Source organism: Phyllobates terribilis, unplaced genomic scaffold (assembly GCF_046119375.1).
Source record: "Phyllobates terribilis strain yellow unplaced genomic scaffold, ASM4611937v1 Scaffold_1__5_contigs__length_1240528914, whole genome shotgun sequence".
In the NCBI taxonomy this organism is placed as follows: Eukaryota; Metazoa; Chordata; class Amphibia; order Anura; family Dendrobatidae; genus Phyllobates; species Phyllobates terribilis.
The window spans coordinates 498842816-498857509 of NW_027362761.1; the positions used below are offsets into that span (position 1 = coordinate 498842816).

A 14694-nucleotide genomic window follows, 5' to 3' on the forward strand; every position below is an offset into this window, starting at 1 on the left:
CAAAAACTGCACCAAATGGTTTTGCTGTGAATTTTGACTCAAAGCCACGGTGACATCCGCAATGAATTTGCACTTGTAGTGGATGTATGTGGAAGAACATATGTAATGCATCAACTTCATGAAGGGCTAGAGCTCATCTTTTGCCTGTGTATTTACCCCTTCTAGACATTTGACGTATAGGCACATGACCGCTTATCTGATCTGCCTAATCCCCCCTTACAGCCGCGGGTGTAATAGCGCGGCTGTTAACAAGTTAAATGCCACTGTCAATCTCTGACCGCAGCATTTAACGTGATCGCAGCGGAAGCTCGTCACGAACTCCGTCCATGGGCGTCCCTGTCACATGATTGGGTTTGCATGACAACCGGGGGGTCTGCAGGAGACATTGCTGATCTGCCATGAGGGCCGCCCTGTGGCTCATAGAGCGGTGACTGAACCAGCGCTTGCACCGCCCTGTGACTGAAACCGGACCGCTACCTGGAAGAATGAGGTCATTTTCTCCCTGGAGCGTTCAGCTATTTGCAGGCGCCGGACAGGTTAGTAACGCTATTAACCTGCAGATTAACCCCATATCTGCAAGTTAATAGCGTTTTTGCTGGTGACAGGTTCCCTTTAAGCAATTGCATATACAGCAAAAGCCCAATTCCTTTTGGTCTTCCCTAGCACCTGAATAACTTGTGCGCAATCAATGAATGACTCGGCTCACTGTCCTGCTTGTACATGTAAAATCCAGTGATTTGCTACTTGGTAGCAGTCAGCAGACTGCTTGATAATTATGAGAGCTTACAACATTGCCTTCAGCCTGCTGGCATGGATCATCTGAAAGAATCCGAAATGTTGTTCTGCATAAGGAAACCTATTTCCTAAAGCATTCTCAATACTCCCTCTCTTGTTCGGCGACATTATTCGGTGCAGTACAGACTGTGATGTGCTGAGTCTCGCTGGCAAGTTGTATCCCACTAGTTTAGGTTGTGGTAATGAAAGTGAGATTGATTTTGCACATCATGGCTCTTGCTGTATAGTGCTTTGCTCAGTATAGGCCTCCATTGTGACATATTAGCATCTTCTTACAGTCAAACATCTAATATTCCCATTAGGCTATTGAGCAGGTTATGTTGCAGTCTCCGCTGCACTGGTATGTGATGGCTGTTAGCTGTTCATGGATAGTGTATATATGGTGGTCTCACTCATCCCTGGATGCTATCATACAATGCCTTTTTCTCTTGTTAGCGGTGTGGAGTTCGACTTGAATGTAAACAATGTTGTGGGAATCAGAAATACATTCCTTCTAAGAACGTATGCACACAGTAAGTTCCTCATCTGTCTCCTAACTTTTTTATTAATTTGTCTAATCTTTTGTATGGGTGATGCAGGCTGGCTCTATGACATGGAGGGAGGGGGTGAACTGTGACTATCACCTATTGCCATTCGTAGATCACCTGTGATAAGATGACTGCTGAGAGGTGATCTCTACGAAACAGAACATGTCAGTGAAAACTGCTAAATGTTAGAATTTTTTTTTTAAGCTGGCCTGTGACCTCTTAAAACGATATGCAAGTTCAGCACCTATAGGTAATGATTGATGACTACCCACTGTTTATTTTTCTTGCTGCTTTTTAAATTTGCATAATTAGGACAGAGCAGTCATTGCTGCTGATTACTAAACCTCCAGTGAGCAAAAAATGTAATCAGGGAATTGCTGCACGTATAATGAGGACAATGGGCACCAGTAAGGGAGAGCCTGGAAGGTCACTTTAATGCAGATAGTGACATGGAAAAAGTATGTTTTATATAATGTCTGTCTCTCTTATTTATTTACACATACACATTTTTTTTTCTTCATTTATAAAAAAGCAAAGCTGTCATTTACAGGCAATCCATTCCCTTTAGTTAGACGAGACTCATCTGTACAGTTTTTAATAGAGAGATTTACTATTGCACAGTAAAGTATATACAGTGGACACACCACTGAGCATATAAAGGCATTGCATGTGTCATGTTACCACTGAAACATGCTTTCTTCTTCTACAGCGGAGAGCCGCGTTCGTCCGTTAGTCCTGGTTATTAAGCGGTGGGCCGGTCACCATGGTATAAATGATGCCAGCCGAGGAACCTTAAGCAGCTATAGTCTCGTTTTGATGGTTTTGCACTATTTACAAAGTAAGTAAAAATCTGCACGCACTTGTGTACACTGTGCAGAAATGTTCTGGTAGATGTGAGACTAGGACAGATCTCAGCCTGGAAAGTGAAGAGTGTGCGGATCTTGTGGGGGCTGAGCGCTCTGCCGAGCTCCTTTTTTCCCTGTGGGCCTGACTGTTACTCACAGCTGTGCACTGACTCGGCAGTAGTACAGTCATCATTAGTGAAGAAAGGCTCTGCTTGCATGATTAGCTGCACAAAGAAGGCAAGAAGGCTTTGTGAGAGAATAGGGAGTGGGCTAGAATGAGGGGGAAGAAATCTCTGCAGAGGACTGAGCTGCCTTGCTGTGAGACAGTGTCGTCAGCACATCATCTCCAATTTTCTTCATATTTAACAACTGGACTAGTACAGGTGGTCAAAAAGCCTATATTTGGCCAACGTTTCACCATCCTAGTTTTGTGATTAATACTGTGTTCACACAACAGCGTTTGTCGTACTTGTAATTGTCAGTTTGGAGCAAGCAGGAACTTCCACGCATTTTGTAAAGGGTGTAATATTTGCCTTAAATTGCTGTTCTAATAAGAATAAGGCTAGGGCTACATGGCGACTTTGGCCGTGAAATGTGTCATGTGGCCAAAGTTCTCTGTGTCACTCCTACATCACAATGCAATGCTAGTGAATGGGGTTGCATTGTGAACCCCAAGGGAACCGCGATTGTGGTAGTATTGGCGTCGCAATGTGACCCTATTCACTTGTATTGCACTGATAGGTCACGCGGCCGACATTCGTCATTACATGTTATTTATTTTACTCGCTTATATAGCGCCATCATATTCCACAGCGCTTTACAGACATCATCATCACTGTCCCCATTGGGGCTCACAATCTACATTCCCTATCAGTATGTCTTTGGAGTGTGGGAGGAAACTGGAGAACCTGGAGGAAACCCACACAAACTCCTTGTATATGTTGTCTTTGGTGGGATTTGAGCCCAGGACCCCAGCGCTGCAAGGCTGTAGTGCTAACCACTGAGTCACCATGTGTTGCGGCCAAAGTCACAATGTAGCCTTAGCCAAAAAAGTAATTATCACATGTCTGCTGGAGAGTTGATGACTACTAGATGCGTGACAGTCAAAACATCAAGACCCCGGCCAAACACCAGCACGGCGGACTTATGCACATGCTTGACTACACCTCTTTTCATTCTCTGAAATTATTAAGTTCAGGAGATCAGCGGGGGTCTCGCCGGTCAGATTCCCACCAATCTACTATTCCCTATACTGCAGATACTTGATAATTTCTTCTTACTGGAATACCTCCTCAGGTCTGCTTATCAGACTCTGTTCTTATCTGGCATCGCAGATCGCAATTTTTCATGTGGCGAAACGTCCAAACAGAACCGATGGTGCCAATATTGTATTTGTTCTTGCAGGGCTCCAATGCAGAATATTATCTGCAGAGTGTCAAATGAACTTCTCTGATGTTAACTTGACAGACTAATTTCCAAACAGATATGTCACTGGGTTTCACAATGTATACTGTATTAAATCTCTTAGACCTGATGAGGCCGGTGCACCCAGTTTTAAAATCCATGTCAGAATGGCTGTATAATCAATATGTAAAGTTCCCCTGCCTAATATTAAAACTAGAGTTCAGCTCTGGCTGGAGTCATAAAATGCTTTCTTTTAATTTCAGGATTTTACAAACATTCTGGATTTTCAAAATAGATACTCCAGCCTCATCTGGTCACAGAACTGTTTTATAATGTATGCAGTTTGTATTGTGAAATTTGGTGATCAGTCTGCTGTCCATGAGAGACTCTGTAAGATACCATAATGAAGCCAGATAAATGGGTACACCGGCACACTGTTCATGTGGCATAAAAGGTGCCTGTCCGTTCTCTCTGGGCATTATCATTCAAAGCCCTCTCAGCACTTTCTGGTTCTTACAGATCATTTATTAGTATAACTAATTGTTAGCGTTTGTTCAGTTGTTTTATCATTTTGTAATAAGCAAACAAAGCCTATATCTTACCAGCGGGTGATTATTAGGCCGTCACTAAACATTAGATCTGGATTTTATTTTTTGCCCATAGGATTGACCAGTGCAAACTGAGATTTACTCACCCACCGCTGCTCCAGCGCTGACCCTGGTCTTTGTTCACGTTGTTCTAGCCACTGGGTTGTGATTCCAATGTCGCTATGAGACAACTGAACCCAGTGATTGGCTGCAGCAGTCATGTGCTGTAGGTGTAATGGATGAGTAAAGGTTAGTTTTACACTGGCCAAGCCTATCTACATAAAAAAAAAAACATAATCCTGGAAAACGCCTTTTAATGGGGTCATTCGAGACTGATAAGTTATCTGTAGGATAGGTTGTCACTGTCAGATTAATAGGGGTCTGACACCAGGAACCCCCAAAGATCGGCTGATATCTGCAGCAGCCAGGTGTGAGCAATGTATAGTCGCTTTGTACACCTTTTTTACATTCAGATTAAAAGTATATTGTATTTGTTTTTGTAGCTCTACCTGAACCAATTCTTCCATCTCTACAAAAAAAATACCCAGTAAGTACCATGTCCGCTTTTCTTCATGTATATAGACCTACATCTACATTGCTTTCTGCCTATGCACTGTGTACACAAAAAAGCTGCCAATCAGTGGTGTGGGTGGGGTTATACAGAGCTCAGCATTCAGAGAACTGCTAGATTAGCTGCAGGTAAAACAGTAATTTCAACAAAATAACAGTAAGCAGCCCAGTAAGTGACAATCGCTGGAATCAGGGTTTTTGTCTGTACATCGTGCTGCTCTCAGATGGGGGAGCAAGAACCTTGTGCCAGATTCACTTTAATTGTGTACAAAGTCACATTTTCTTACGAAGATATAAAAAGCCATTCCCCCCAAACAATGACTACATGAAGGTATTGACATGGGATGCGATGTCGCCGGTCCCAGAAAGCATGGTTGTGTTCTTGTAATTGGTGAGATGCCATGAGGCTGTAATACCATGGATGGCACAAGCCTATATACAGCAGCCAGACAGACTGCCTTGGCCACACTTGCATTCATTGTAGCAATGAATCGGATGGAAGCTAAGGAGGTCATGCTTGCCATTGAGCAGAGTCGAAGAAACCCTACAGGCAAAACTGAGACTTTTGCCCAGTGTTGTCTGATGGAGTGATGCAGTGAAGATCTGCTTTGTCATGCACTGGTACAACTTTGGGTGTAACATCAGTTTTTCATAGGGTAATCCTTTAATTGGACTTACTTGGTCTCCATAGCGAAACTGCTTCCCAAATGCCCTGTAATATGTATGTAGTAGTGATGAGTGAGCGTGTATTGTCAACCCTTTCGGCGAGCATGCTCGGCATCTATGTTCGGGTCGCCGCGGCTGCATGTGCCACAGCTGTTTAACATCCATGACACGTGCAGCCATGGAGACACGATCATAGATGCTGAGCACGCCGCTCGGGTGCTCACCGAAAGGGTTAACAATACACCCTCGCTCATCACTAGTATGTAGCATTTCACATAACATATACACTATGATTTGTTTTTTTTTTCTCCTTGACAGGAATGTTTTAACCCTGCTATGCAGTTGCACCTTGTCCACCATGCTCCTCGCAATATTCCTCAATATGTGTCCAAAAATGCATCAAGCCTGGGCGACCTTCTTGTGGGGTTCTTGAAATACTTTGCCATAGAATTTGAGTAAGTGAAGTAAATATTCCCATCTACTACAATAGAGTAAAGCTACGCTTTAAAATGCCAGTTACATTGCGTGTTGGAAAGTGTGCGATTTTCAGAATATGCTGCACATTATTAAAACTAAACACAATCACTGACTTCATAGACAGATCCACTGGTAAGTGTTCAGTTATTGTTGTACTTTCCACTGATGGCGACAAGGGCTACTTTATAGGGATTGTCTTATTTTAACTCCCTTTTGAGAAGAAGGCGATGTGGAATTACTAAATGTAAGATTAGATGTTGGCTGTTCAGTAAATGGACGTCAATATGATGCATGGACTCATCTGGTCTGCCTTGAGTGGGACATTCATAGCCTTGCTTGGTCCTAAAGACTGTTTGTGCAAAGTGCCCCTCTATAGCACCAACATTCATTTTTGTGTGATGGGGTTTTTTTTGTCCTTCTTGTACTTACGTTTTATATACTGAAATAGTGTTGGATTTTCTTCCAAAAAATGAACATGGGCATCATTATATGACCTGTAGCAGAAGATGCCCAGGATTGATCATGACACTAGTGCCTTACTCCTTCTGAGGAGCTGAACCCAGGTGTACCATTTGGTATGCCAAGCAATGTTTTTTTCAAAACTTATCCTATTAAAGACAGGACCATTAAATATTTTACAAAACAAATGTTTCCTTACAACCTGTATAAGTTGTACTGGGAGGTGTCTCTTGTACTGGGAGGTGTCTCTTGTACCAGATCTGTTTAAACAGACCATCATTATTCATTTTGGGACTTCTGGGGTTGTAGAGACTAATGCAGTAGTGCAAAATCATAATTTTATGCATTTGCGAAAAGTGCAGAGGCGCAAATGAAGATTTCTAACAAAGCCATGATTATTCTGTAGGTCTTTATTATATAGTGTGTATTGTAAGCCTTCCTGCAAGGATTGTTTTTTCTAGTTAGGACTAAGGTTAATTCTGGAGAAGGCACATTCTGTGCTGTCCCATAGTAATGCTACATTTCTCTCTTAGCTGGAAAAGCAAGATGATTTCAGTTCGCGAAGGCAAAGCCATGCAACGGACAGAAGGCATTGAGTGGAGGAACAAATACATCTGTGTAGAAGGTAAGGAAGACCTCCTCCTTATTACTGTAACATAAGTCAAATAAAGGATCTGCTGCTGACTAGGACCCCCTGCGGTGTCGCATGTGAGGCCAAGAGGCGCCCTGGATATCAGACTATTACTGGCGCAGGAGTGAACACTGCCTTTGTCCAGCTGCCATGGAGGACTAAGCTAGACACCAGACCAGGGGAGTTTGAATCTTTTTGCTCATCCAAATTATCCTGTGTAGTCTAATTCTACATTCAAACCGCAGGATCAGATGATGGTTGTAGTCTGTTAACACAGCGGCACAGATCTGATTAGGAGCTAAAAATGCAAAATTAGTAGGAAGGAGAGGGTTATGAAAATCAAGTTCAAAGCTGCTTTATTTTTCATAATTTGGGATGATAAAATGGTTATGAAGGTGGGTCACTCGTAAGATTGCATTGTTAAGCAGTTTTTCCTCAAAACAGGTTTCTTTCCTTTTATACAGATCCATAAAGACACTGTATTTCTGAACATATTTTCTTGTGAACGCAGCCTACAGCTGTACACCATTCCTGCTCCCTGGCTATAATCCTACATGACAAAGCAATAGAATCCGACACTCATTTGAAGATATTTATTGCAATTACGGGATAGTGTATAGATAAAAGACGTTTCGGTCTCTCTGACCTTCTTCAGATTATACACTAGAGATCATTTCATGTGTGCACATACAAAATAGATTCCGGCTTAATAGGACTCAAGCGACAGCTCCTATGGGATCTCCGGTTCCAGGGTATTGTTATAAGGTACATTGACTGCATATGCTGTAAAATTGGCGAAAAACAGCTAAAGGGTCCCCCATGGACCTAGATCAGGGCTTTGAGAATCAGCAAGAAGGCTTCTATGGCATATAGGTCAGACAGGGGAGCTTTTAGCTGTTTTTTGCCAATTTTATGCCACCAGTGCACTTTATAACAATACCCTGGAACCTGAGAAAGCACCATGATCTTGTGATGTACCCCACCACTTGCTCCTGTCTGATGAAGGGTTTGTAACCTGAAATGTTGTGTTCATGAGAAAATATTAATTAATAAATGCGGCGGTGTGTTTTTTATGGATTTGGATAAAATGCAATAAATCTGTTTTCAGGTACACCTGCTTGGCTTGGAGTGCTGCTCTATCTCCTTATGTTCTAAGGCTTACTGAACAAATGGTCAGCCCTACTGGAACATGCACCCCCCCCCTCTATGGTCTCTAGGAGTTGTGCTGGCTGGACTTGGATGTACATGGTTTTACATGTCAAAGTTTCTTATCTGAAAATCATTTTAAGTGTATGTTTCCTTGTGCAGAGCCATTTGACAGGACGAACACTGCTAGAGCAGTCCATGAAAAACAGAAATTTGACATTATTCAAGAGGAATTCATGAAGGTAAGAGTGTATTGCTGATTATCGAGAGAATGGGGATGTGGGTTTTGTGAATTCCATTTATACTGCACGACTAGTTAAAGGGTGTATCCAAGACTTTATAAAGAAAAAAAAATTAAAGTGCCTAAACACTAACAGGTAGATAGCTGATTATCTACCTGTTGCCTCCAGCGCTGTTCTTCCCCAGTACAGAGTTGTTACAGACCGCTCCTGCCGGCCATTCTGCTGCCTCTGTTGACGTCACGTGGACAGAGCGGCGGCTTCTCTTCTGCTCTGTTGACAAGGCAGGACGACTGATGTCATTTTGATAGCTTGATCCTACTGGCAAATTGCCACATGCAGTGTCCCAACCCTCTCAAACTTGTCAGGGATGCTCTTTAGCCCCGTAGCTCTTTGTTATCTTTATGTGTAGAACCCTTGGCCGCGGCTATATGTCTAAATCCTAATATCCATGAAGTAATGGTAAGGAACAAAGAATTCATATTATCTTTGTTTGCAAACGATGTGCTACTGACATTAACACAATTACATATTGCCCTTCCTAGCTTACATGCACTCTTAAGACTATTGGCTATTTATCGGGTTACAGAATTAATAATGGTAAAACAGAAGCCCTTCCTCTCGATCTTTCTATTGCGTCATTAATCCCATTGAAGGAAAATTATAATTAAAAATGGAAGGACTTCTCCCTGACTTATTTGGGAATTCAGTGACCTCCACTTACAAGTCACTATATCAACAAAATTACCCTCCCTTTTTCAATGAACTCAAGCAGCTACTTAATAAATGGAACAATCTGCCACTATCTCTTTTTGGGAGAATCTGTGCGGTTAAGATGACTATACTGCCTAAACGTCTATACATATTTGACACTCTGCCTATTAATGTTCCTTTATAAGGAGCTGAAAACTATTGTCATCTATTTTACGTTTTATTTGGGTCCACAAAAGGCACAGAATTTAAAAATCAAAATTATGTTAACGGGTAAAACGAGGGGCAGATTGGGTGTACCAAATTTTATTAAAGGAAACCTGTCATCAGGATTTTGTGAAGTAAACTACAGCCATTGTCAGGTTGGAGCTGTTACACTGATTAAAATGATACCTGGGTTGAAGAAATCTGTCCTGTTGTGGTTGTTGTTTAATCTGTGTTTGGAGTTAATGAGATGCTCATTCTTCGGGGCGGGCCTGTACGCAGGGCTTTATTTGGTGTTCTGGCCTCATCATCATAATTCTGACTTATATGACAGGTCACTGAACCTTCAGTGACCTGCCTTCCATTTTAAATACTATGCTTGCACAGTTAAAATTGTGGTCTTTAAAAAAAAACTTTTTTTTTAACTCCAACAAAATAGCACTGGCGGCACATGCGCAGTAGCATCTATCGCTTGCTGCCATTTTTTGGAGCAAAAAAAAATTGTCTCCAGCAAAATGGCAACACATGCGCAGTAGCATCTGTCGGCAAGCGATGCTCTCAATCTGTGCAAGCGCCGCCCACCAGTGGGCAAGGCATTGACAGATTAAGAGCATTGCTTGCAAATAGATGCTACTGCGCAAGCGCTGGCGACATTTTTTTTGGAGCAAAAAATAATTGGGCTCCAGCAAACTGGTGGCAGTGCAAGTGCAGTAACATGTATTGGCAAGCGATAAATGCTAGTGCGCTGGTACCATTTTGCTGGAGTTTAAAAATATCTATATTTTTAAAGACCACAATATTAACTGTGTAAGCGCAGTATTTAAAATAGGAGGCAGGTCACCGAATGTGACTCCAAACTGCAAACACAGATTAAACCACCACGAGACTGATTTCTTCAACCCAAGTATTTTAATCAGAACAGCGCCAACCTGAAAATGCCTGTAGTTTCCTTAGCAAAATCCTGATGACCGGTTTCCTTTTAAGTACTATTGGGCATCTCATCTACGTTACATCCCAGCCCGATCAGCTTTTAGAATTTTCTAGGTAGATGGAAATAGAAAAACTGTGGTTGGCCCTGATTCACCCAAACTCGTACGTTTTGGACTACTACTTGCAATAGGCTAGGCACCCCCTTGTTGTGACCAATCTCTTTTACTAAGAAAATATGGAAGACCTGCTCAAAAAAAAAATTCCCATTAATGTCAGACCGCTCCCCCATGACTTCCTTCTTATTTAATCTGGCATTGTCCTATAGTTTGGATGGCAGATTCATTAAACCATGGTTCAATAAGCAACTTTTTTCTTTGCAGACAGTTGATACCCACTCTAGGGCCTTATTGCCCTTTGACACGTTACCATTTAGTTTTAATATTCCCCTATGATTTCATTTTTGGTTCTTACAAATTAGACACTACATGCTTTCTCTTTTCTCCTCCATTAGTTTCTCATCCGACCTGATTTGAAAGACCTATGTAGTGCAGGATTCTCCACTAAGGGCCTTATATCAGATATATACACTATTCACAAAAAGTTAGGGATATTTGGCTTTCTTGTGAAATTTCATTGTAATCTTTTCAGGTGAACTTAATGTGACCGTCTCTAAACTTTTGAATGCGCATGTCTGACTCTTCAATGTTTCATTACTTTTTGCACAACTTGCTGTTCTCTAACAAGGAACTCAATGGCAAAATTCACAACAGGTGTTTGCTCCATGAATCGCCCAATAAATTTAAGGGTTCCATTAGAATTGGTATTAAACAGTCCTCTACATCATGCTGTTGACGTTTTGACATCATGAGACCTAAACGACGCCTAACAATTGATCAGTAGTATCTCGCCATTGCGAGGCTTCAAGCAGGATGTTCTCAGATGGAAGTGGCCACCGAGCTTAGAGTTTCAGTGTCATCAGCAGATTACAACAGAGAGACTGGAATAGTCACAGAAAGGCAGAGAAGTGGACGTCCTTTGGCCACATCCCACACTGATGACCTCTTCACAGTGAACAATGCCCTTCAGAACTGAATGATGAACGCCACACAACTCCAGGCACATTTAAGGGAGGTGAGAGGCACCCAAGTGTCACGTCAGACCATTCAGAATCGTTTACCTCATCATAGTCTAGGTGCTAGATGACCTGCAATGGCACCTGATCAAACCACCAGGCACAGGCGTCATCGTCTTCCATGGGCCAGTAAGCATCTACTCTGGACGAGGGACCAGTAGGCCTCTGTGCTGTTCACTGATGAAAGTCGATTCAAGCTGAGCAGAAATGATGGCGGACAATGATGTTGGAGACGCCAAGGAGAGCTCTATGCATCAGCCACTTTTGTCCCCAGATGAGCCTTTAGTGGTGGTGGTGTTAGTATGGGCAGATGTATCTAGTCAATACAGAACTGCCCTACACTTTGTGAATGTTAGTGATAAGCCCCTACTGCTTGAATAACCTAATTAATTCAGTCATTGTGCCTCTGTGCAAACGCAGGCCTAATTTCATCTTCCTGGACTACAATGCTCCAGCTCATCGAGGTTGCATTATTAGGGAACAGCTGCTGGAGACTGGCCTGCACTTTCTCCAGACTTGAATCCCATAGAAAACCTATGGGATCAGCTGAGTCGCCTGTCTAGAAGCTCCTAACCGTGTACTCCAGAACCTCAATCACCTGAGGGCCACCCCTCAAGAAGAGTGGGATGCTGCGCCTCAGCTCAGGAAGAGTGGGGATGCTGCGCCTCAGCTCAGGAAGAGTGGGGATGCTGCGCCTCAGCTCAGGAAGAGTGGGGATGCTGCGCCTCAGCTCAGGAAGAGTGGGGATGCTGCGCCTCAGCTCAGGAAGAGTGGGGATGCTGCGCCTCAGCTCAGGAAGAGTGGGGATGCTGCGCCTCAGCTCAGGAAGAGTGGGGATGCTGCGCCTCAGCTCAGGAAGAGTGGGGATGCTGCGCCTCAGCTCAGGAAGAGTGGGGATGCTGCGCCTCAGCTCAGGAAGAGTGGGGATGCTGCGCCTCAGCTCAGGAAGAGTGGGGATGCTGCGCCTCAGCTCAGGAAGAGTGGGGATGCTGCGCCTCAGCTCAGGAAGAGTGGGGATGCTGCGCCTCAGCTCAGGAAGAGTGGGGATGCTGCGCCTCAGCTCAGGAAGAGTGGGGATGCTGCGCCTCAGCTCAGGAAGAGTGGGGATGCTGCGCCTCAGCTCACAATAACTCCACTCGTGAGCAGCAGGAGACATCGTTGTCAAGCTGTAATTGATGCTCAAGGCCACATGACAGGTTGAGACATTTTTTGTTGGGGTATACCCCCCACTGTTGACTTTTGTTTCAATAAATTGTTTGAGATGAGGAAATCACCATTGCATGCTTCTACTTAAATGCCCTACTTTCATGGATCAAATATCACTGTAGCATGAACTTTTTTACGTTTTCCATAAATTTCACCCTAAAGCCAAATATTCCTAATTTTTTTTGTGATTAGTATATCTCCGTTACCATTAAACCCTTTCCCTGATAACCACCTGAAACGCCTATATATGAGTAAATGGGAAAATTTTCTGGGAGAATCTCTTTATCACCTACTATCTGGCAAGGAAATGGAGAAGGGCAGCCAAGACTTCCACATGCTTTGTTTATAGGGTAAATCAATTTAAGTAACTTTTGTTTTGGTTTCATTCCCCTTCCCTATTGCATAAACTTAATTCTGGCATTGCCGATCATTGTTGGTGTGGTAATGATGGTGGAGGCTCACACCACTTGTTTTGGTCATGTACTAGTATTCAAAGCGTTTGGGAAAATGTTATAACTCTCGTGTTTAACGTTATGGGCCTCGTTATCATTGTCTTGTCTTTGTATTTGTCCATTTTCAGATTTATGACGTGGACACTTCAGTGTTAGGTCCACTCACTGTTGTTGGTAGTTCTTAAGGAGATATAGTTATATGCATGGTACTACCTTGTTTTATATTTCTGTATTCTGTGTCTTTATATTGAAAAATTCAATAAATATTCAGTTATAAATATATATATTAGTCCTGTACGGATCATCCATATTGCTACTGATTTTTACAGATGGTCTCCTAAGTTAAGAAGTGCATGTATTTGGTCTTGAATATATTTATAACAGCTGATGAATAAAAACGACTGCCAGACGGATGTAAAAAACGGACATATATATGGCATACAGATGAAAAATTGACTTTTTTTTTTTTGCCCCCTTTGCTATTGTTCCATGAAAAGTGTATGGCATGGAAGACAGGATGATAGACATTGAATGGACATCTGCACATTTTGGATACTCTGCCTTATATTAACAGTACAATGACTCTGTCCTTGTCGCTCTGTACTCTTATACTCTTGTGTGCTTTTCTCATAGGAGAAATGCTTTTGGGTATACCTCAGTTATACGCCATCCTTTTCTAGCTCACAATATTTTTTTTTTCCTATACATTCAGCCAGAACAAGCCTTGATCTGAAATCCAAAGCGTAGCTGTACAGGAGGGCTACATGCACTTAATGGATGGCATATTACAATACTTCATTACAATCCTAAACCTAGGCAATAATTCTTGCTGATCTGCTATTCCTAACGCTGTATAATGTAACAAACTAAAATCAGTACTAAAATGTGTTCTTTATTTTCCTCTTTAGGCATGGGTGAGATTGAGAGACAACCGAGATCTCAATAGTGTGCTGCCTCTTCAAAGACTTGTGGGAAAGCAGAAATGATAGTGTCTTATGGATGGAAATGAGACGAAATAAAACTTTTACTTTTCATCTGCAATATGCTTACACCTCAAGACTTTAAGGATCCTTTTTAACTCAATATAAATATTGTATAAAAGGAAAAATACTTTTAGAAAAAGATATATATCATTTTTTTATTTTATTTTTTGTGTGCACAATACGTTCCTTTTTTATTGCTGTATCTGGGGGTATTTGCTGAACCTTGATTTAATGTGTGTGACAGTGAGGACACTGCTATCTTTTACTTTGTGAGAAATTCTAGATTTGCACTACACACTGATCAAATGTTCTTCTCCTAGCCTGCGTAAATCTGTGGCTTTCCTTTGGCAGTGTACTACACTAAACATAAGCTTGAATCTGTTTACCTCATTAGCTGCTGACTATTAAATAACTGTACCAGGGGATTTTTTTGTACTTGCTCTTTCCTCTGTTTTTTGTCCAAAAGCCCAATTTTTTTTTTCAGAAGAGAAAAAAGTAATAGAAGTATCAAATAGCTTGAGCGAAGTTTATATCTGCATGAACAGGTACCAGTTTTTCTGTAGGTTATATGAAATATACTAGAGAGCTAAAGGATAAACTACACTAATATGAAAACTGAGGACATGTTCTGCGCCTACATTTTGGCAGAATTTACGACACTTTGTCTTTTACTTGGCCATCACAGGGGCAGTTGAATCCATGCAACCTGCCAAAGGCAGTCAGACGGCCA

The 14694-nt window shown here is 42.1% G+C and overlaps 1 protein-coding gene across 2 annotated transcripts in view; it reads left to right on the forward strand.

Annotated features, from left to right (window-relative positions):
* Nucleotides 1–14389, forward strand: part of TENT2 (terminal nucleotidyltransferase 2) — a 35100-nt gene extending 20711 nt beyond the window's left edge. For both annotated transcript variants that reach the window (XM_073680188.1, XM_073680189.1), the window contains exons 8-14: nucleotides 1231–1307; nucleotides 2032–2160; nucleotides 4662–4705; nucleotides 5713–5849; nucleotides 6864–6955; nucleotides 8270–8349; nucleotides 13890–14389. In XM_073680188.1, coding sequence (XP_073536289.1) covers nucleotides 1231–1307; nucleotides 2032–2160; nucleotides 4662–4705; nucleotides 5713–5849; nucleotides 6864–6955; nucleotides 8270–8349; nucleotides 13890–13967 — 637 coding nt within the window. In that variant the 3' untranslated portion in view covers nucleotides 13968–14389. The remainder of the gene's footprint in view (nucleotides 1–1230; nucleotides 1308–2031; nucleotides 2161–4661; nucleotides 4706–5712; nucleotides 5850–6863; nucleotides 6956–8269; nucleotides 8350–13889) is intronic.
* The last annotated feature ends 305 nt before the right edge of the window (nucleotides 14390–14694 follow it).